Source organism: Bubalus bubalis, chromosome 18 (genome assembly GCF_019923935.1).
Source record: "Bubalus bubalis isolate 160015118507 breed Murrah chromosome 18, NDDB_SH_1, whole genome shotgun sequence".
Classification (NCBI taxonomy): domain Eukaryota; kingdom Metazoa; phylum Chordata; class Mammalia; order Artiodactyla; family Bovidae; genus Bubalus; species Bubalus bubalis.
Genome location: NC_059174.1, coordinates 35,143,547 through 35,168,257, shown reverse-complemented (window position 1 = coordinate 35,168,257; position 24,711 = coordinate 35,143,547). Strand labels below are relative to the sequence as shown.

At 37.9% G+C, this 24,711-nt stretch overlaps 1 protein-coding gene across 2 annotated transcripts in view; it reads right to left on the bottom strand.

Moving 5' to 3' along the window:
- Nucleotides 1-24,711, bottom strand: part of NFATC3 (nuclear factor of activated T cells 3) — a 93,897-nt gene that overhangs the window by 26,613 nt on the left and 42,573 nt on the right. For both annotated transcript variants that reach the window (XM_006040982.4, XM_006040981.4), the window contains exons 4-8: nt 15,327-15,526; nt 8,989-9,161; nt 6,263-6,403; nt 3,685-3,740; nt 2,464-2,590 (exon numbers count right to left, since the gene is read on the bottom strand). In XM_006040982.4, the coding sequence (XP_006041044.1) occupies nt 2,464-2,590; nt 3,685-3,740; nt 6,263-6,403; nt 8,989-9,161; nt 15,327-15,526 (697 nt within the window). The remainder of the gene's footprint in view (nt 1-2,463; nt 2,591-3,684; nt 3,741-6,262; nt 6,404-8,988; nt 9,162-15,326; nt 15,527-24,711) is intronic.

Below are 24,711 nucleotides of genomic sequence, written 5' to 3'. Positions count from 1 at the left end.
CACCACCTGCCCTGAAGAATCTGAGTGCTGCTTAAGAAATCTACACAGGAGAGCTAATTTGTATCCATAAATTCACCAATATCAACATCAAAGGTGTCCTTTGATTATCCTATTAGGTTTCGGTGGTAACTTACTCTCCCTTCTCTTTACAATAACTTTTTCATATTTCTCCACACCATTAAACTGCCAAATCACCCACATTCTCCTCTCTCTGCTCACAGAAGGAGGCCGCATGTCATTCTTTATAGAAACAAAACTGAAGCTATCATTTGGAAACTCCCTAAACTCTACTCCCTAAACACTACTAAGTCTGTAAACGTTCTTAATGTGCATCCATCTTGTTCATCTTCTTTACCTTCCCTCCTTTTCTTTTCCCATTTAAGGTCCATGCCAATTGGGATATTTTAAATCCTATCCTTTCCCTCTTCTCAGAAACCTGATATTCTTTATTATCACTGATGCTCTTGCCTTTGTATACTCAAAATACACTAGCTGTTTGAATCACGTTTTATTCTTCCTGGTCTTTCCTATATAAATTTCACACTCTATAGTTAGTTAATTTGAGGAAAGACTAAACTGGTCATTGACATCTTATAAACTGACAAAAGAACCATGGGAAAAAATCATTTTTGAAATACAGATCTGATCATGTCACCTCCCTGTTAAAGTTCACTTCTTACAACTCTTTTAATACTCTCTGATCCAACCAACAGTAAGGCCTTTGCATATGCTACAGCCTTTATGTGGAATGTTCTCCCACTCTTTATCTAATAGTAATTAACAGTATAGACTATTCAGCCATACTGCAAAGATTCATATCTCACGTTTGCCTTTGTTAGCTATGGGATCTCACTTCACTCACTTGCCAAATGGGGAGGGTAACACTATCTACCTTATAGCGTTATGGGAGAATAAATGAGTTTGTATGTGTAAACTGCTTAAAATAGCACCTGGCACACACAAAATGCTGTTTGCGAAATAAATGAACAAATGGATGTAGTCTAGGTTAAGTCAGGAGCCCAGACTCTGGAACCTGACTATATATGATGTTTGGCTCTAGAATATATGCTTTGGGACCTTGGGCACATTACTTAGCCACTCAGTGTCCTCATTTGTAAAATACGGCAACAACCTACCCCACAGGTTTAAGAGGATTAAATGAATACAGAAAGGGCTGAGAACAGTACTAAAACATAGTAAATGTTATGTAATTATAAAGTATTAGTTATTTTTCAGTTATTAACTCAAAAATCACTTGACAACCAGTTAGCCTAGCAAGAGTCCCTCTCTTATTTTCACCCACAGCATTGTTTCCCTTTCCTTAACAGTTCTTATATGTCTAACTACAAATTTATAAATTATTTACTTAGAGATTTATTAGCTTCTATTTGTTCCACTAGATTATAAGCTCCATGAGAGAGAAGCTGAGAGGTTTTGCTCACTTAGTGTGCACCCTTAAATACTTATTGAATTAATGAATAAATGAAATGGCTAACCAAAATCCTTAGTTTTCAAAGGTCTGAAAATTATCTGAAATATTTTATTACCAAGTATTGTACTAACATGATCAGGTAATAGTAATTTTCAGATTCTGGAATATAAGCAGTCTTCAGAGGCTATAAATGAAATACAGCCAGGCTTTAAAAAGAATATGGTGACAAATGAATGACTAATAACCAGAACCCTCTCAAACTCAGTGTTTGTTCTTTTCATTTACAATAAATCCTTTAAAAGTTTTTTACAAGAATAAGTTTTGGAGAATAAGCTTCATTATAATTTTTTTATCATATGTTCTGATGACTAATAATATAGCATCTAGCACAGAGAAGACCTCTATAAATGTTTGTTCTCTAAGAATGTAAACATCAGTATGAATTACTGCATATAATATTTATGTGTCACAATCCAGACCTGGAAAATTACAGCACTTGAGCTGCTGCAGAAAGAGGTGTGGAAGTCTTCTTTGTTAGGGTGTCTCTATAAAATCAGGAATTCTGCCATCAATGTTATATTCCCCCAAAGCCAACACAGGCTATAGTTGCTGCTTGCCAAATGAAAAATTTAAGGAGAAATTTTCCATTTTGATTGGAAGTGGTTGAGATGAATACACTACAAAACAGGCACACTGCTTTTTTGCAGTGCAAGGGGCAGAAGGAAAGTTCACACGTATTCAGACATCTATCCTTCCAACAGTGCTGGTGACCTTTGGTAACTCCTGAAAAATGGACTTCAAATCTACATTCAACCTTCTAATTTCCTTATAATAAATGACAACAAAAAATAATCGTTATCGGCTCTAACATTTGAAGTAAATACAAACTTTACAGACAAGGCGTATATTGGGATTTTTATTCATTATAAGCACCCTATCTTAAACACACTAACTAATACAGGATTCACTGAATAACCTTATTCATTATGAAAGCAAGCTCTATAGCAAACCATCACAATAACTCCTCGTACCTGGTGTGTAAGTAAAACGTTGAGACTGGCTTTTTTTCCTCTTGCCATTGCAAAGATAAAAGTGCACCTGCACTGCAGCTGTAACTGCTGGGTTATGATATGGAGGAACTTCAAGGACAATGTGGGCCTAAGGAGCATGGAAAGCAAGATTGTGTTACACTCAGAACTAAAAATGAAATGCACCTGCTAAACTCAACACATCTCATGAGTCTTAACTACTCAGGCTCATTATGCACATTAACTGGTCATATAAGTCATCTGGGGATTTACTCTAAGGATACTTCAGTCTTAACAGAGAAAAGCTCTTTCAAGTAAACCATTAAAGGAGAAACTGCTTTTCACTCACCTACTTGGGTTTCTAGTTGCAGCAGAAATCAAAAGTCTTATTATTTACTATGTAGTCAGATATTTTGCTCTAATAAATATTACATGTTACTATACATCTTAAGTGAAAGCTTGTTCTAATTTTTAATCAAAGCTTAATAGCTCCCATATTGTGTTATAGATGTCTTATCATTTTTTTTTCTGGCCTCACTGCGAGGCCTGAGGGATCTCAGTTCCCTCACCAGGGATTGAACCTGGGCTCCAGGAGGAAAAGCATCAAATCCTAACCACTAGCAAACGCCTTTATCTTAAATTTTACATTGAAAATGTTCTAAATGGCAAAACACAAAATCTGTATCTATATCAAGAATAATCTTACATATGCATAGAGAAAATTTTTAGTCCCAAGTCAACCACAATCCTTAATCTAACTTCTCTAGGTCTTTAGAGAACACTGTGGGAAGTGATATTGCCTACCCCAGAGAAAATTCTGTCTCCATTCCAACCAGGATGAAGGGATCACAGCTTTCAGTGTTGAATCCTGGAAGGCTTAATGTGGAGGAGTTGGAAAGAGTATGTTAAATACAAAACCCCTGAGGGCTTGTCCTCCTATTTTTTTGCCCATTGTTTAAAGATCTTCACTGAATTCAGAGAAGTAAATCAATGATAACTTCAGTAAGAACTTCTAATAATCTTTCATTTCTAATTTCTCCTTCCCTATCCACAAAAAAGGGGAAGACACCAACAGTTTATCTTTCCTAAACTTTATTTTAGTACCAGGAAAGCAGTCTATCTCATGTCCAAACTTCTAAAAAAGACTCATCTATACCACAAAGCAACATTATCTAATTTTCACATTAAACATCTCAAATATTTCCAAAGAAATAAACTTCTTACCCCTTGACATTTTTCCTTGATTATTTTCCCTTCTACTTCCCACTGAGGTCGTCCATCTATTGAAAGAAACAATTTACAGTTAAAAAGAAGTCAAAAAGTATGCAAACAAAATCTAACTTATTTAGTATTACAAGTTTATTGGCAAAAGGAATCTTAATCTCACTGACTTCTGTTATGAAAATGTCTACCCATGGGAAAAAAAATGTGAAGAAAAATCTTAGGCTACCTGAATTTGCACGGCCTGTAGACTTTAGTCTACTAAGTGATGTATGAAAATCTTCTGAGAACACCTCTACAAAGTGGCGGCCAACTTCTTTCTGCTTGTGTGCCTTAAAGTAATGAGAAACTCATTCCCTAACCAAGTAACCCATTTCATCTTTGGATAATAACTGCTGCTAGAAAACTGCTCTGTCTTCATGATAGATAACATGTCTCCTTCAAGTACCCAACCTCTGGCCTAAGCACTACTCCTTGTAGCCACCCCCTAAAAATCTTGAGTGTCTCTGTGAGACAGTATTTCATATGTTTAAAAGCATCTGTGTTTTCCTGTGTCTCCTTTTCTGCTGCCTAGCACCTCTAGTTCCACATCTGTTCCCTAAATGATATTTTAGCCCTCCTAGTCACTCTTCTTTGAACAGTCTTCCAGTGTGACCATCTCCCTCCAAATGGATCAGGCTGAGGACTGAATAGACCAGGTAAGAAATGATTCAACATGACAGAGACTGACTGAGGCTCTTGTTGTCTTACACGTAGATGCTATGTCTCTGTGAATATAAGTTATCTGAGGCAGCTACACTATAAAGAAAGTGTCTGACACTTCACATGTGGCCAGCAAGTGTCCCTCAGTCTGCCACATTTCCTACTGCCAAGCTCAAGCTCCCACACTGTGTACTCATGCAGCTGGGTTTGTTTTTTGTTTTTTTTTTTAACCCCCAGCCCTTGCTATGTGAGTTTCCCCCAACTAGACTTCATTTTCTAGGATTGCTTGGCTTGTCAAGATCTTAGAAACAGATGGTCTTGTGAATAATTTGCTAGGCTTTCCAGATTTGGGTCACCACAGATCTTTATTATCTGGCCAGCACATTTTCTGTCTCTTCGTCACAAGTGACTTGTTTACCTGGGGAGCACCCCATCTGCTACTAGTGCTCACATTCCAGTCTAATGTGCAGCTATTCTAAAGCATTCTTTTTATGTCATGGGCATTCACCCAGTGACAAAACCAAAAAGTACCTTCACTGCTAGGATGACTTCATCTGGTCTGTGAAGACTCGGTGAAATGCCTTTTCACCACTTTCTATTCCAACAACTAAGTATGAGCTACCCTTGTGCACAAATGCTATGCCTACTCAGAACTACAGCTCAGTTCAGCAATCATCTGCTGGGTCTCAACTTGCCAGGCACTCTGGGTTGCAGAAATAAGAGACAGGATACCCTACCTTCTGTCTGTGGATGAAAGGCAAATATAAACAGTTCACTATAATGAAATGTGGTGGTTACAATAATTAATAAAGACGCATTCTGGATGTACTAGGAGCATAGATGCCAGGGTCCTTATAACTGAGTCTTGGCTACTGTAAACGCTGTGCAATGAACATGGGACTCTGTATGTTTTTTGAGAGAGTATGTCTGTTTTCTTCAGATAAATACCCAGAAGTGGAACTGCTGGATCATATGGTAGTTCTACTTTAAATTTTTTAAGGAATCTCCAAAATATTTTCTGTAGTGACTGCATCAGTTCACATTCCCACAAACAGTATACAATTCCCTTTTGTTCACAGACTTGCCAACACTTGTTTCTTCCAGCTTTTTTTTTTTTTTAAACAATAGCCATTCTAAGAGGTGTGAGGTAGTATCTATGGTTTTGTGTTTTTCTTTTTTTGGGGGGGCTTTGCCGGGTCTTCACTGCGGCATGTAGGATCTAGTTCCCTGACCAGGGAATGAACCTGAGACCCCTACATTGAGAGAATGGAGTCTTAGCCACTGGACTACCAGGGAAGAAGTCCCTCTCTATGGTTTTGAATTGCATTTCACTGATGATTAACAATGTAGAGAAAGAATCTTCGTATTTGTTGGTTATCTATGTTCTTCTTTGGAAAAATGTCTACTGGGATCTTCTGTTTATTTCTTAATTGGGATTGTCTGATTTTTTACTATTGAGCTGTATGAGCTCTTTATGTGCTTTGGAAATATTTTCTCTCATTCAGTAGGCTGCTTTCTCATCTTGTGGATAGTTTGTTTTGTTGTGCGGCTTTTTAAGTTTGATGTAGTCTGTTTTATTTCTGCTATTGCTGCTTTTGGTGTCAGATTCAAAAAATCACTGTCAAGACCTATGCCATGGCTTACTACCTAAGTTTTCTTTCAGTTTTACTGTTTCAGGTTTTACATTTAAGTCTTCAATCTATTTTGAGTTCATTTTTGTGTATGGTTTAAGAGAGTGGCCCAGTTCATCTATTTTATATATAGTAGTTTGTATCTTCTTATCCCAAACTCCTAATTTATCCCTTCTCTCTCCTATCCCCTTTGGTAACCATAAGTTTGTTTTCTATGTCTGTGTCAACTCAAATCTTATATTATTTACCTTGTCCTTTTTCAAGAAAGATGATTTTGGATTCTGGAAGAAAATTAGATCCAGTAACAATCATTTCATGACCTCCATTTACAGAACAACTGTTGATACTGTACTTCTCAATATGAGGAAGTTCTTGGGCAGACCGCTGAGCTGTTTTTTAAGAGTGGAGAAAAATAAATACTAGTTTACAGTCTTTCACATGTAAATGACCAATTCTAGCTATAAAAGAAGAAAATTCTGGGCTTTTATAAAATGCAGGACAATATTAACAATATCTACTAAATAACTATGCTATTTAGAAAACAAAATACTTATTAGTCATGTGATTCTACATTATTATTAGACTACAACTATAGAGAAACTAATAAAGAGAAATTAATCAACGCCCGCAACTTATGTGGACTCCAACACATTTACCTCATCCACTTTTCTCTTTTTAGCTTAATACATTTCTTCCCCACAATCTGCCTTTTAAAATTGGCAAATTTAATATAAGAAGAAAACTAAGTCCAAAGATGCATAATTATATTACATACAATTAAAAGAAGACAAGTTTCTAAAGGACAAACACCAAGTAAATCTTTCATCAAGAAAATAGCCAGATCATCAAGACATCAGGATTACATTTTTGATGATCTTCTGAGTAACTAAACAAAGTATATATGAAGTACATATTTAAATACAGAATTTTTTAAAATGAACATAAATATTTCTTAGTGCACTCTACTCTTCCTTCCTAGGATATATGAACACAATTTATCTTAAAGCTTGTAAGTTATTATTTAAAGTATTAACTTTTCCTTGGTGCCATCATTTTCTGATATCAACTGATTTCAATTGTTGATTTTCTGGAGATCCTATTTCTAGCCTTTCTTTTCTTTTTTTAAAAAATGCTTGAGTTTCAAGCTATACTTCTTTTGACTGCTTAGGTTCTCTAAAGGTTTATTCCTGTCAAAGGCCTCAATAACTATGTTTCTCTCTGGATTAAAATAAAGTGTGGACTATACTTTCTTCTTCATGTTTTGGAAACAGGTCTACTTTTAGTCCTACTACTTGGGTGGAAAATTGGTGGCTTAGAGGGTCAGCTGTGTTTTGTTTGGCCAAAACACATTTTTAAGAAATTTAAACAATTTGACTGCCTTTATGATGCATGCAGTCCCAGTTCACTACGTCTCTTCCAAGTACTTCACACCAAGCCACAAAAGGTATATGAACTGGGATCCTAGTCCCATTCAAAGAGAATGTGTCATAGGGGATGGGTCTGGTTAGGATGAGCTACAATTTGGAAAGTACCAAGTACCAACCTAGATCTCAGAAAACATTTATGAAAACATTATGTCCCTATTTATGTTCTAAATGGCCCAACAGAGAAGGAGCATAAAAACAAGCACTGACCAGCCTAGGGAGTAAGACTAATTATTTATGGTGGAAACCAGCCATCACAAGTACATTTGCTGAACACTCAAATTGTGTTCAGCAAATGGTATAGCCATAATAAAATATTATGCATGTGCTAAAAGTATTTTTGAAGAATATTTAACAATATGAAAAAATGCCCATTATAAGTGAAAATACCAAATACTCAAATACTTAGACCCCCAAAAAATCCAAAAAATGGTTAATAGTGACTATATCAGAGAAGTGACATTACAAAAGATTTTAATGCTACTCTTTATACCATTCTGTGCTTTCTATATTCTCAATAGTCACACATTAAGTTAATAAACTAAAAGAGAAAACAAAATAATTTTAGCATAAATTCATCTCAAAAACTCAAGCTACTCTATGAACTTAAAATTATTTAAATTATGTTGCTAAAAATTAGAGAAATATATGCTTAAATGGGCACTTGTCTGGCAGAGTAACAAAAATTATGGCAACAAAAGCTGTTTCTAAGAAGAGGAATTAGCTGACTTGAAAATTTACTATTAATTCTATACTTTTTTTTTGGTAAGAAGTGGATTTATTCAGATTCAGAGAGAAGCACACTCCATAGATAGTGTGGGCCACCACAGAGGGCAAGTGCAGGGGCCTAACTCTATACTTTTATTCATTTAAAATTCTGCACCATATACCTGTATTATCTATTAAAAGTTAATACAAAAATTATGCCCTAAAGGATCTAAACCACAATCTCAGTATTTCAGTACTAACAGCTAACCTGCCTGAGGTCCACAGTTCTCAATCCACAGCTTGAGTAGATATCGGGTTCTAGGGCCTTTTTCAATTTCTTGGCCTTGAAAATCTGGGTAAATGATATTCACTTTCTCAAGCTGGTGTAAATAAATATACGATTAAAAGCCAAAAGCCTGTGAGCCCATAGTTAGGTGAAGTGTCAGCTCATAAAGACAGACATCTTCCAACATTTTAATAAAACGAAGGTGACCAAGTAATAGTGACACTTAGTGTCAGACTCAATAGCTTCATGACTTTGTCCTCAGGGGTCATCAAGCCCCGTTCCTCATTTACAGGTAAGAAAACTGTAGTCAAGAGAATAATGTCTATAGTCACACAGGCTACCTAGGGTCTGATTATAATGCAAAGCCATTTCCTAACTCCAAGATCAGTACTTACTCTCACTACACATGTAGTTTATTTCTATATAAGAAAATCACACCAGCTATCCAGACCCTGGGTTTCAGTTTACTTTTGATCTCAACATAATAAATAACACAGAAAATGAAAATGACCTTTTATAAACAAAATTTAAAAAACAGCATCACAAGCTCACTTACAGCATTCAACAGGTATAGAAGCTGTTTGCAGAGAAAGGACTTTTCCATTGGGCTGTGGGATGTGTACACGAAACACAAGTCGAACTCTAGTATTCTTTCTGCCAATATCAGTTTCTCCTTTTCGAAGTTCTATATCTGAATTTCGGAGTTTCAAAATACCGGCACAGTCAATACTAGCGGAAAAGAATATACAAGTGTTATTGGCTAACTGAAATTAGTGGTTCCAAAAAACTCAGCTAAACAGTTATTGTTAACTGGCCAGGCACAACTATCACAACCTAAAATCAGGTCTAAAAAGAAAGATATGACTGCTATTTTCTGCTATTTAAATTAAAAATAGGATTAAAAATGTTTTGGATGACAAATACTAAGTGTACCAACTGACTGTAAAGAGGGATGTAAATAATTCCTCCCCATACCTGTATTCCCATGCCACTTTTCCTATTAAGAGGTAGAGTAACAATGTCCCCTCTCCTTGATAGTGGGCCTTATGATTTCCTTTGACAAACAATGTGGCCAAGTGATGCTGCGTAAGTTACAAGTCTAGCCCTGAAGAAGCTCTGGAGCTTCCACTTTTGTTCTTTTGGAGCCCTGAAACACAATGAAGAAGTCCAACTAGTATGCTGGAGAGAAAGGCCCAGATAATCCTCAACTACTCTGCACTACTCCAGCTGAAATCAGGTACACGAATGATTCCAGCTACCACCACATGAATGGACCAGCTGAGTCCAGCCAACGAAAAGAATCATGAAAAATAATAAACAGTTACTACTTTAAGCCACTAAATTTTGAGGTGGTTTGTTACAGAACTAGATAAGTGAAATATAAAGTGAAAGGCTCTAATTCTATACATATAACTTAGCCCAGAAAAGATTAATTTATAGGACCACAAATAAGTCATCAATAACATATTAAAACTTTTATATATGTTTATTAATAAAAACAACTCATCAGGCTCGAACCAAAAAAGCTCAAGAAGAATCTGAAAAATATAATATTTTCACCTTCAAAAAGGCAAGGAAATTTCTAAAAAAGTAATACTTTTTAAAATAAACATTTTTATTTATAAATAAACTGTATTTAGCTAATATTGAAAAACTGTACCTTAGCTCAAAACAGTGCTGATCAAACTGTATCAAGGTAGTATTCATGCTAATATGCCAAATGAGTATTTGGTGGGAAATACCAGAGATTATCCATTTTTATTGAGTTTCAAGGGAAGGTATTTTAGCAGACAGTTAAGTTTCTAGCAGATGACGTGGAGTATCAGAAATGACTATCTTAAACTCTGGCTAAGCAATGCGAAAAAAGAAAAAAGCAACCAAACAAAACCTAAATTTATAGGAATGATAGTAACTATTAATTTCTACCTACAACACAATTATATCCTAGATCAGAATATAACACTGCCACATCCATATTCATCAAGTTCTAAATCAAGGAGGAGTTATGAGTAGGGTAAGGCAATGAATATTGGCATACTATATTTAAAGCATCTTGTAGAGTGGTTCTATGGTTATGGGTTGAATATCAGTCTTAATTAAAGGATATTACCCATACAAGATAGATTAGGTTTGAAACGACCAAATTTATGGGATAGCAGGCAGAATAAAGGGACTATCTCCCAATCTTCCCCCACGCTACTGCTTTGAGAGAACAGTAGAGCTTTTTCTTTCTTTTGGCCGCATCATACAGGATACTAGATCCCTGTCTAGGGATAAAACTAGCACACCCTGCAGTGGAAGTTGTTGCACAGTCATGTCAAACTCTGTGACACCATGGACTGCAGCACGCTAGGCTTCCCTGTCCTTCCCCATCTCCCACAGCTTGCTCAAACTCATGTTCACTGAGTCAGGGATGCCATCCAATCATCTCATCCTCTGTCATCCCCTTCTCCTTCTGCCTTCAATATTTCCCAGAATTAAGGTCTTTTCTAGTAAGTTGGCTCTTTCGCATCAGGTGGCCAAAGTATTGGAACTTCAGCATTAGCCCTTCTAATGAATATTCAGGATTGATCTCCTTTAGAATGGACTGGTTTGATCTCCTTGCTGTCCAAGCGACTCTCACGAGTCTTCTCCAACACCACAGCTCACAAGCATCAATTCTTTGGCACTCAGCCTTCTTTATGGTCCAACTCTCACATCCATACATGACTACTGGAAAAACCATAGCTTTGACTAGACGGACCTTTGCTGGTAATGTCATGTCTCTGCTTTTTAATATGCTGTCTATGTTTGTCACAGCTTTTCTTCCAAGGAGCAAGGGTCTTTTAACTTCATGGCTGCAGTCACCATCTGCAGTGATACTGGAGCCCAAGAAAAGAAAGTCTGTCACTGTTTCCATTATTTCCCCATCTATTTGCCATGAAGTGATGGGACTGGATGCCATGATCTTCATTTTTTAATGTTGAGTTTTAAGATAACTTTTTCACTCTCCTCTTTCACTTTCATCAAGAGGTTCCTCAGTTTCTCTTCGCTTTCTGCCATAAGGGTGGTGTGTCATCTGCGTATCTGAGGTCACTGATATTTCTCCCCACAATCTTGATTCCAGCCTGTGCTTCATCCAGCCCTGCATTTCGTATGATATACTCTGCATATAACTTAAACAAGCCAAGTGACAATATACAGCCTTGACACACTCCTTTCTCAATTTGGAACCAGTCTGCTGTTCCATGCCCTGTTCTAATTGTTGCTTCTTGACCTACATACAGGTTTCCCAGGAGGCAGGTTAAGGTAGTCTGGTATTCCCATCTCTTTAAGAATGTTTCACAGTTTGTTGTGATCCACACAGTCAAAGGCTTTGACTCCACTAGCTTTGTTCATAATGATGCTTCCTAAGGCCCACTTGACTTCGCATTGCAGGATGTCTGGCTCTAGATAAGTTATCACACCATGGGTCATTAAGACTTTTTGTGTATAGTTCTTCTGCGTATTCTTGCCATTTCTTCTTAGTATCTTCTGCTTCTGTTAGGTCCACACTGTTTCTGTCCTTTAGTGTTCCCATCTTTGCATGAAATGTTCCCTTGGTATTGCTAATTTTCTTGAAGAGATCTCTAGCCTTTCCCATTCTACTGTTTTCCTCTATTTCTTTGCATTGTTCACTTAGGAGGGCTTTCTTATTTTTCCTTGCTATTCTTTGGAACTCTGGATTCAGAAGGGTATACCTTTCCTTTTCGCCTTTGCCTTTCACTTCTCTTCTTTTCTCAACTAAATTTTAAGGCCTCCTCAGACAACCATTTTGCCTTTGTGCATTTCTTTTTCTTGGGGATGGTTTTGATCACTGCCTCCTGTACAATGACACGAACCTCTGTCCATGGTTCTTCAGGCACTCTCTATCAGATCTAATCCCTTGAATCTATTTGTCACTTCCACTGTATAATTGTAAGGGATCTAATTTAGGTCATACTTGAATGGCTTAGTGGTTTTCCCTACTTTCTTCAATTTAAGTCTGAATTTGTTCTTTCTGGTCTATTCCAGGCAGGCAGTGTCTGCCACCTCCGGTTGGGGAAGGGAACATGAATCTTGACTACCACCTCTATTTCATGTTTGGATCCTACAGTTCTGATAAGTTCACATTATTTGGTATGTAAGGCTTTCTTAAATTCTTGAAAATTTGTCTTAGAAACTCATGTACTCTGTTTTCTTTAATTTATTGATTTATACATTATTTTAAAAAATGATTTGAGGCATTTTACAACATAAACATGAATAACGTCAAGAAGAAATAGAAAAAAATTTTTAAATAGAAGAAACAGGAAATAAATATATCCCAAATCTAATGTCATGTGAATTACTATCATTACTATAATTGAGCTTGATCATGAACTTCCAGGAAGCCGAGGTAAAAAATAATGATGATAAAGTTTTTGTAGGTCTCGCCTTGTCTGGTAAAGTCTACTGCTTAAAATATCCAGAGGAATGAATGGAAACATGGCCTGCAAACTGTCACCTAAGAAGCAATTTTATGAATTCTTAGAAAAAGATAGTTCAAAGTTGATTTTCAAATTCCCCTCTGCATCTGAATAACAGTATTTTCATGTGTTTTTGATGCTAAATGAAAAAGATCCTAGGGAATTCCCTGGTCATCCTGTGGTTAGAACTCTGTGCTTCCACTGCCAAGGACCGGGGTTTGATCCCTGGTTGGGGAACTAAGATCCCATAAGTCTTGTGGTGCAGCTAAAAAAAATTTAAAAAGTAAGATCCAAGAGTAAAAGGGAGGAAGGGAGGTAAGCCTTCTTGCATTCTCATTAGAGGCTGGCCACCTCACCTTTTTTGAAAATGGGTCAAATAGGATGCCTGGAAACAGAGTTAACATTTTTCTTTAAGAGTTTTGCTCATGTACCTGAATAAGGATCACCTGAGAATACAAAGTTCTTTTTATACACTGCAGAACACAAAAAGTATAAGAGTAGAGATTATCAGCTAACAGTGCCCCAGCCATGAAAAAACTCTCATTTTAGCCCATGTATTGACTTAATAGGATTGAGTTCTCGAGTACTACTGACTTGAACAAAGCAGGCAAAGATAAGGTTTTATTTAAATCTATATTAATTTGTCTTTTCTGCTAGTAAGTAAAAAGCAATTCTTATTTTATAATTGTACAGTTATATCATAAATTACCATGTCTTCAGGGGTATATTCAATTAAATAAAAATATAAATTTAAAAGACGAGAGCCTGAGACTGAAATCCGATTTTAACAGGACTATTCTTCCAATAGCCTGGGACAGATATCAACGCCACCTTAAGAAAGACCTATATTATAGTTTGAAACAATTTCTCTAAAAAAGTCACTGTAAGTTTCACATACCTGATTGTGGCAAAGTAATAGTTGCCTACTAAATATCCTTTTTCTGTTTTTCTCAGTAACAGACCCCTATTTTTTTAGGGGTGGCAATGTACTCAGGTTAAAAACAAAACAAAACAAAACATATCCAGGTCTTCCCTATATACAAGGATGATCAATGAAATGCAATAAAAGTGTTGGGTAAGTTTCTGGGAAAAGCTGTTTAAAGAGGCCTGACTCAGATGAAAATTCTCTCCCACCCTTCCTCCTACCCCTTCTTCCTATTCCTTCTAGGATTACAGTTATGATGGCAAAAGCTCTAGCTGCCACTGTGGATCATGAGGTAATCTTGAGGATGAAAACTACAACCTAAAAATAGCAAAGAAAAAACAGAAGGAGCTTGGGGCCCCAGTGACTTATGGAGCCACTATGCCAGCCCTAAAATGCCTATCTATATATTTCTTTTGCAGAAAGAAAAATTAAACCTCTCGCTGTTTAAGCCACTGCACTTCAGGTTTCTATTACAGGTACTATACATTCCTAACTAATCCACTTGAACAAAACTCTATTGCATTCTCATTCAGAATTTGGCAAAATCTCATTTTATTTGGATATGGATAAAATGGGACATCTGAAAGCAGTCAAAAGTTTTCTTTAAGGAAACTTATCAATCACAATTGTACTGCAATTATTTATTGTCGACCCTATGAAATTAAAAGACATTTACTCCTTGGAAGGAAAGTTATGACCAACCTAGACAGCATATTAAAAAGCAGAGGCATTACTTTGCCAACAAAGATCCATCTAGTCAAGGCTATGGTTTTTCTGTTAGTCGGGTATGGATGTGAGAGTTGAACTATAAAGAAAGCTGAGCGCCGAAGAATTGATGCTTTTGAACTGTGGTGTTGGAGAAGACTCTTGAAAGTCCCTTGGACTGCAAGGAGATCCAACCAGTCCATCCTTAAGGAGATCAGTCCTGGGTGTTCACTGGAAGGACTGATGTTGAAGCTGAAACTCCAATACTTTGGCCATCTGATGTGAAGAGCTGACTCATTTGAAAAAACTCTTGATGCTGGGAAAGACTGAGGGCAGGAGGAGAGGGAGACGACAGAGGATGAGATGGTTGGATGTCATCACCAACTCAATGGACATGGGTTTGGGTAGACTCCAGCAGTTGGTGATGGACAGGGAGGCCTGGCGTGCTGTGGTTCATGGTGCATGTGGTTCACAAAGAGTCGGACACAACTGAGCAACTGAACTGATCAGACTGTGGGCTACTTGAAAAAAGTTCACATATTTGTGTCATCTATCAACTAGCATGATGCTTGCCTGGTAAATACATGGTCATAAACTTTTGCTGAATTGAATTTTCTTTATGGAAATATGATACCAACCTTAGCAAATATACTCTAATTGTTTATAAAATGTTATTCAGTTAATTCAGAATAGTGACTATTTTATTTTTGTGCTATTAATATAAAAATAATTATATTTTCTTCTGAAAATTATTTCAGGAAAAGAAAAAACAGTCCATTTCAGGATGTTTCAAGATACCTGGCTGACATATTATTTTCAGGAAGAAGTGGAATTTCCAGAACCTTTGTGCTGGCAATTATTATCTCTTGGCTTGCAGTAGCAACTGTCTTCCCAGTGATTCGATGCACCTGGTAAAATGCATGAGGCCGTAAATATCGGTCATCTGCTGTTCCAATAAACATCTGTAGATTTATTGGCTTTTCACTGTAGCCCAGGAGCTAATTTGGAAGAGCAAACACAGAAAAATAACAACTCATTATCCATGCATTTTACAGTAAGTTTACAACAATAAGTCTTGTATTTGTATCATATACTATTGATACATAAAATGTTATCTCAACAGTCAAAACAAGTAATAGGTGAACAACCCTCAAAACTACAGAAATATTTTAAGAGTTATAAAATGCTGAAATATATTACAAAGGGATAAGCGGGTTTTGGGGGATTAAAAGCTGCTGCTACTAAGTCGCTTTAGTCGTGTCCGACTCTGTGCGACCCCACAGACGGCAGCCCACCAGGCTCCCCCGTCCCTGGGATTCTCCAGGCAAGAACACTGGAGTGGGTTGCCATTTCCTTCTCCAATGCATGAAAATGAAAAGTGAAAGGAAGTCGCTCAGTTGTGTCCAACTCTTAGCGACCCCATGGACTGCAGCCTACCAGGCTCCTCTGTCCATTGGATTTTCCAAGCAAGAGTACTGGAGTGGGGTGCCATTGCCTTCTCCAGATTAAAAGCTAGATCAACCTAAATTCTGAAAAGCCTTGATAAAGTGCTATGTAGAATATAAAAGAAATGTTGATTCTGTGCCCTAGGCAACATTAACCATCCAGATTGGACTTACAGATCAGCGTATGTGGGAAGGTCCCCTATCAGGCTATTAAAATCAGAGACTTTTAGTAGAAATGACCTGAAAAGTCCTTTTCCATGTTTCCAACTTAGAATTTCAACTGACTTAAAAAGCTAGGCTACTTGACTTTCTTTGGTACTCTTCGGCTATTGCCTGGGTTAAAACAGCAACACAGGATGAAGAAGGGTGATGGCTAGGAGGTACTGGAGGTAAAAATGGTGACCACAAGAAAAGAGGCGGTTAAAAGAAACAGAGCCTCAAGCACTTAGGGAGACTCCTGTGTTCAGTCTGATGGCTGAGTAGCACCCACTGGACCTGCCATCATGCAGACAGCAACTACGTTTGCTGTACTGTGCTTAGTCGCTCAGTCGTGTCCGACTCTTGGCGACCCCACGGACTATAGCCCACCAGGCACCTCTGTCCATGAGGATTCTCCAGGTAAGAATACTGGAGAGGATTGCCATGCCCTCCTCCAGGCGATCTTCCCAACCCAGGGATCGAACCCAGGTCTCCCACATTGCAGGCAGATTCTTTACCTTCTGAGCCACCAGGGGAGCCAACAGCAACTATACACTGGAACAAATATAAACAATGACCTTGAAAGGAAGGAAAGTATCAAAGTAAAGAGACACTAGAAACTGACATATGTAAGAAGAAAATAAGGGAAGGTGTGTTTCCTGTTTTTAAGGCTTTAATCTGAGGGAAAGCCACAGTCCATGCTTTAGCAGTGTGGCTGAAACTACCAAAGAAATCTACAGTCTGAAGGGCTTGAAGAAACAAGGACAGAGCCTGTCATAACCTCTGGAAAGTAGAGGCAAATCCCAGAAAAGAGAGCCAGAGAAGGGGTGCTCCAAGTTTTATATATATACACACACACACACACACTGGAGAGGCAATGGCACCCCACTCCAGGACTCTTGCCTGGAGAATCCCATGGACGGAGGAGCCTAGTAGGCTGCAGTCCATGGGGTCGCTAAGAGTCGGACACTACTGAGCGACTTCACTTTCACTTTTCACTTTCATGCATTGGAGAAGGAAATGGCAACCCACTCCACTGTTCTTGCCTGGAGAACCCCAGGGACGGGGGAGCCTGGTGGGCTGCCGTCTACGGGGTCGCACAGAGTCGGACACGACTGAAGCGACCCAGCAGCAGCAGCAGCAGCATACACACACACACACACACACACACACACTCTCTCTCTCTCTCTCTCTCTCTCTCTCTCTCTCTCACAGAGTCGGACACGACTGAAGCGACCCAGCAGCAGCAGCAGCAGCATACACACACACACACACACACACACACACACACACACACACTCTCTCTCTCTCTCTCTCTCTCTCCACCCAGTTCTTTGGCTGACCTGTAAACCATCCATAACAGAACAGACTCAAGCAGCCTAAGGCTAAAATAACTGAAATGAGATAATGAGCTACCACCAAGCACAGGGAGACAGGTTTTACAGGTTGACTCCAACCAAGTTAAGTGCCTGCTTAAACAAAAAAGTTCAACATTCTTTGGGAGTACATATGGGTGGGCATTTATATTTGTTTTGATGTTGTTCATCAAAGTTGTATGAGTTATTCACATAATCTGAATATTAATCCCTTGCAGATATGTGATCTACAAATACTATCTCCCATTCCGCAGGTTATTTTTTTTTACTTTCTTGGTTGTGTCCTTTGACACACAAAAGTTTTTAAATTTTGCCTTTTGCCTTTGTGCATGCTCAGTCATGTCCAACTCTGCAAACCTGGACTGTAGCCCACCAGGCTCCTCCGTTCTTGATTTTCCCAGGCAAGAATTACTAGAGAGGGTTACCATTTCCTACTCCAGGGGATCTTCCCAATCCAGGGGTTGAACCCATGTCTCTTGTGTCTCCTACATTGGCAGGTGGATTTTTAACCAACTGCACCACCTGGAAAGACCCTTTTTAATTTTGATGGAGTCTGATTTGTTTCTTTTGTTGCTTGTGCTTTAGCTAACATACTTAAGAAACCACTACCAAGTCCAATGTTGAGAAGATTTTCCTCAAGTTTTCTTCAAAGATTTTATAGTTTTAGGTCTTACATTAGGTCTCTGATCCACTTTGAGTTAATTTTTGTATATCATATAAGGCAAGGATTCAACTACATTGTCTTGCTTGTGAATATCTAATTTTCCCAGCACCATCTGTTGAAAAGACTCATTTCTCCCACTGAATGGTCTTGGAACCCCATCAAAAATTAATTCATCATATATATTAGAACTTATTTCTGGGCTTTCTATTCTACTTCATTGGTCTTTATGCCAGCATCATACTGCTTAAAATACTGTAGTTTTGTAGTATGTTACAAGTCAGGGAGAGGAAATCCTCCAACTTTATTCTTCTTTTTCAGGATTGTTTCAGCTACTTGAGGCCCCTTGCAATTCCATATGAATTTGAGAATATGATTTTCCATTTTGCAAAAAGGACTGTTGGAATCTGGCTAAGTACTGCATTAAATCTGTAGATTTCTTTGGAGAGCACTGATATCTTAATTAAGTCTCCTTCCCATGAAAATGGGATGTCTATTTTTGTTCCAAATGTACTTAGATTTTATTTTTACTTTATATTTTTTTAAACAATATTGTTTAAGTAGACCATTTTTAAAAGTCTTTATTGAATTTGTTGTATATTGCTTTCTATCTTATGTTTTGTTTTTTTTGGCCTGGAGACACATGGGATCTTAGCTCCTCAACCAGGGACTGAACTTGCACCCTCTGCACTGGAAAACAAAGTCTTAACCACTCAATTGCCAGGGAAGTCCCTATTTTTACTTTATATATATATTTTAATTACTTTATATATTTCCATTTAGTTTTCTTTCAGCAATATTTTATAATTTTCAGCATACAAGTCTTATATCTCCTTGGTTAAATTAATTCATAACTATTTCTTTTAGATGCTACTGTAAGTGAAACTGCTTTCTTAATGTCCTCTTTGGGTTGTTTATCACCTATACGTGTTCCCTGGTGGCTTAGATAGTAAAGAATCTGCCTGCAATGTGGGGACCTGGGTTCGATCCCTGAGTTGGGACGATCCCCTGGAGAAGAGAACTAGCTACCCACCCCAGTATTCTGGCCTGAAGAACTCCATGGACTGAAAATAGTCCATGGGGTCGCAAAGAGTCAGATACGACTGAGCAACTTTCACATAGAAATACACAGAAACACAGATGCTTAAGTATGAGTTGATCTCCTGCCCAGAAACTTCCCTGAACTAATTTATTAGCTCTAGCAGCTTTCTTGGGGATTATTTGGGATTTTTAAAGTAGATGAGCATGTCATCTGTTAATAGAGATAATTTTACCTCTTCCTCTCCAATTTTGATGTCTTTTATTTCTTTTTCTTGCCTAATAGCTCTGGCTAGAACTTCAGGCACAAATGCTGAATAGCTGTGACAAAAGCAAGCAACCTTGTCTTGTTCCTGATCTTAGGGGAAAAGCTGGCAGTCTTTTACCAGGATGATGTCAGCTATGGGCTTTTCATAAATGACCTTGATCATGTTAAGGACTTCCCCACTTTTCCTAGTTTGCTTGGGTGTTCTTGTTTTTTTTAATGAAAGCTGTTAAATTTTATCAAATGCCTTTTCTGTGTCAATTGAGATGATCATGTGGTTTTTATGCCTTCTTTCTATTAATATGATTATAACAACTGATTTTCATTTGTTGAATCACCTTCTGCATTCTTGAGGTAAATCCCATTTAGTCATGCTGTATAATCCTTTTTAAAAAATTATTTATTTGGCTGCATTGGGTCTTAGTGGTGGCTTGCAGGTGTACTTGCTCTGTAGTATGTGGGATCTCTGTTCTCTGGCCAGGGATTGAACACATTCCCCTACATTACAAGGATTCTTAACCACTGCACCACCAGGGAAGTCCCTGGTGGGGGAACTCCCTGTATAATCCTTTTAATGTGTTGATGGATTCGGTTTGCTAGTTTTTTTGTTGAGGATTTTTGTCTTATATATTTTAGGGATATTGTTCTTGTAGTTTTCTTGTATCTTTGTCCTTATTATCCTTTCAATTAAAAAATTTTTTTCCACATCTCTACTGGAATTCCTTCATCCCTTCACATATTTAGCCCACCTTTTCTACTAGCTAATTTAGCATTTTTATCACTGTTATGTCAAAGTCTCTTTCTAATAAGTCCAACCCAGATGTAGGGCCAGATTTGGGCCACCTCTGGGTCTGTTTCTATTGACTGTTTTCTCTTCACTGTGGTTCACAGTTGTTTTTTTTTTAATTTTATATAATTATGTATTTATTTAGTTTTGGCTTTGCTGGGTCTCTGTTGCTTCACTGGCTTTTCTCTAGATGCAGTGCACAGGCTTCTTACTACAGTGGCTTCTCGTCGCTGAGCACAGGCTCTAGGGAGTGCAGGCTTCAGTAATTGTGGCACATAGCTCAGTAGTTGCAGCTCCCAGGCCCTAGAGCACAGGCTCAACAGCTGCGGCACATAGGCTTAGCTGCTCTGCAGCACGTGGGATCTTCCTGGATCAGGTTCTGAACCCGTGTCTCCTGCATTGGCAGGCAGATTCTTTACCACTAAACCACTAGGGAAGCCCTGGTTCACACTTTCTTGTGTGTGTATGCATTGTTTAACATATACTAGATATTTTGTATAAAAGAACTCTAGGAATTGAAGTAGAAAATATTTATCTCCAGAAAGAGGCATGCTATTTAAAAAATTTTTTTTATTTGGTCAGTTCACAGTTCTTAAGCTGTCTCAGCTCTACTACTGCAGCTTTAGTCAGATTCCTCTGCTTTGGGATGGTGGTTTACATGGCACCTGGTGGGGAGGTCTTATAAGCTTCAGAGAGATACTCTCAGCAATCCTCACTCCTACTTTTGGACCTAAGTGCCCCTGGGAAGAAAATTTGCCAAGGGCACAGTATGATAATATAGACTGCATAAAGTTTATTTTTCAGTAAGCACAGTGGAGGAGCTCTTCAAGGCAGTGTAGTTTCTGGTGCCCAGACCCAAGCACTGTCTCTACAAGCTGTGGATGCTGAGTCAGAGTCAGTGATGTTTTCACTAGAGCAAAACTGAGTAGGGTGGCTGGACACTGTTCCAGGCCACATAGCTTTCAAACCTGAGATTTTATGAGCTACTTAATAACCTTAAAAGAAATTCTCTTTTATACAAATAGGTATATTATGGTTTTGTAAAGTATCCTGACATATGGTATCAATAGAGTGCCTAGTATAGTGCTTGGCATGTAGCCAACAAATGTTAGCTATTAGTGTGCATCCGGAGTCTAAGTATGGAATCTAGTCAGAGTTTCAAATTTATTTGATTATGTTGTCCTTCAGGTGAGTGTTTTACTCCCTCAGGCTTGCCCATCCCTGGCGTTACACTGGAGTCTGTAACCAAGCAACATCATAATTTATTGATTATCCTCCTCTACCCAGGAAAGGACATGAAATTTTTTGCCTATTATCAGAAAAAAAGGATTTACTCAGGATGCTTTTCAGTCCTGTAACATTTAGAGAAGCAAATAAAGCCTGAACCATTGCAACAGCCTTATAACTGCTCTCCCTGTTCTTACTCTTGCTCCTTGATAGCCTGTTTTCTGTCGAGGAGCCAGAACAAACTTGTAACATTAACCGGATAACTTTACCTCCCTGCTCAGAACTCTCTAGTAGTGGCTTCCTTCCACACTGAGAACTAAATTCAAATGCCCTACAAATATTTACAAGTCCTTTGTGATCTGGGCCCTAGAAAATCTGCTGCCTTACCTTCTCCTACTCTCTCCCTTCCACAGTCTGTTCTGATCATCCTGGCCTTATTGCATGAACCACTTAAGCTCATTCGGACCCTCAGGAGCTTCACACATAATATTTTATCCCTTTGGAATATTCTTCCCTCTGATCGTCACATTACCTCAGCTTGCACTCAAAGGTCAGCTCCTCAGAGAAAACCACCCTATCTGAAACATCGTATTTCACCCCTTTATCCTGTTTTATTATTTTTCATAGTATTTATTACTATTAAAAGTATTTTATATATTTGTTTATATCTGTTTGCCTCAGTACCAAATAAGTTTCAAAAAGGCAAAAACTCTGTCTTGTTTACCACTCTATCTTTTCCTCTTTTTACTGAGGATGTGTTATGAAAATATCTCTATCAGTGTCACTGCTTCAGCCAGTATTATATAGGTGACACTAAAATAAAGAACAAAGTGGCATGTATTAAATTTTAAGGAATTAGTGAAGACCTTTAAAGGCAGAAATCTATTAATCATAATAATATAGGAAATAGGGAAGTACATGATAAAAAGCAATTAAGGCTCTGTTTAGGAAAGAAAAGACAAAATCATGGAAACCAGCTAAGAGGCTAAAGCATTAAAATCATGTGTACTCAAAATTTAAACAAGGGTAGAAGTGAGAACATGAATAGAAAATAGGAATGAAGATGGATTAATGCAATAAATCTTTCTTATGAGTCCCTGAAGGGATTTTTATAACTGACTACATATAGAACAATAAAGAGAAGGGAACAAAGAAATTAGAAGTTCTGAGCTTCAGTACGCAGGAGAATGATGGTATCCCTAGCAAATAAAGAAATAAAGAAGTCACTTATTTAGAATACATTTGGAGAAAGATAAGGCCATGTCTTCAATGTTAGTCATGTTGTATTCAAGGTAATGCTGAGATATCTAGATGGAAATGTGAGGCTATGTAAGACATACATTCTTTTAGCCTAGCCATAGCGCTATTGCGCAATAACAAAATTATATACTCTACTGTGCTTTAAAAGGAGTGAAATGCTTTCTGTTTCTTATTTTGACATGATGAGAATGATGACATCATGACAACATGAGTATACACTGTGAAAGTTTCAGTACTCACAGCTCCTGAAACACTACCAAGTTTTAACTGTATCACTGATTTGTAGCTTCCTGAGCAGCACTGTGAAATGATTAGAGTGCCAGTATACTCTCTATCTTAACTACTCTGTCACTGTTGCACAAAAAATAGCCACAGTTAATATACAAATGAATGAGTATGGCAACATGATGACTGACGTGCATTAACGGTATTTAATGCAAAAGAGCCAGAAATCCAAATTCCTATCACTTCATGAGATACTCACTGTTCTTCAAATACCTATCAATGTATGAGATAATCATTGTTCTTCAAAGAGCAGAACTAGCCTGTGTTGCCCAGAACTTCAGAATGTCCCATCATGTATATATATTTATACAGAAAAGTTTGTGAACTTGGAACTCAACTCCTTAGAATATATAAATATCACCCAAATCACAGTTTTAACACATAAGAATTTCTCATGAATATAACTGCCATGTAAATTGAAGAAAACTTAAGCAAGAGTTGATCATTTCAGAAAATCATGTCATTGTCAGTAATGCCACTCACTTGTGGCATTCAGGCTGCTGATCAACACATCTGCCTTTGTGCCTGCGACACTGTAGTGATGCTGTAGGTACAAATATCTAGCTACTTTATTGTGTTTTGTACAGTTGTTACCACTTCCCTTATGGCTCAGCTGGCAAAGAATCTGCCTGCAGTGTGGGAATCCAGGGTTCGATTCCTGGTTTGGGAAGATACCCTGGAGAAGGGAAAGGCTACCCACTCCAGTATTCTAGCCTGGAGAAGTCCATGGACTGTATAGTCCACAGGGATGCAAGCTGAGCACTGAAGAATTGATGCCTTTGAACTACGGTGTTGGAGAAGACTCTTGAGATTCCCTTGGACTGCAAGGAGATCAAACCAGTCAATCCTAAAGGAAATCAGTCCTGAATATTCACTGGAAGGACTGATGCTGAAGCTTCAATACTTAGGCCACCTGATGCGAAGAAATGACTCGTGGAAAAGACCCTGATGCTGGGAAAGATTGAAGGCGGGAGGAAAAGGGAACGACAGAGGATGAGATGGTTGGACGCCATCACCAACTCAATGTACATGAGTTTGAGTAGACCCCAGGTGCTGGTGATGGACAGGGAGGCCTGGCGTGCTGCAGTCCATGGGGTTGCAGAGTCGGACACAACTGAGAGACTAAACAATTGTTACCAAGCCTTTTCATTTTGAAACATAACTTTTTGCTATAATTTAGTTTTCTAAATGTATTCCCTCAATATTAAAGCATTATATTGATATTTCTAAAATTATATTATGTAGGCTGATTATATTATCTTTGCATTTCCATTCCAGGTAAATAAAGTAGTATTATAAAATATTTGTTTAAAATTTTGAGAGTGGGGTTGGGTCTGATAGGGTTGAGAACCACTGGTCTAGAATATTTGCAAGTCAAGAGGCACAAAGGTATTTTATCTTGACCAGTTTGCCTAAAAGCAAATCCTCCAGTCTCCTGTCTAGGGAACATAAACCTTTAGGAGTCAAGAGGAGTTAGAAGTCTCTCTATTCAGGACACAGACTTTTATTATGCCTCCTCTTTCAGCCCCATACCATTTTCTGTATAAAGCCCCAAACCCTGCTTCAATTATTCTAGAACCTAGAACTTCTATTTCACACTCTCTAAACAATAAATTTCCAAAATTCTCCCAAGGTAAGCCA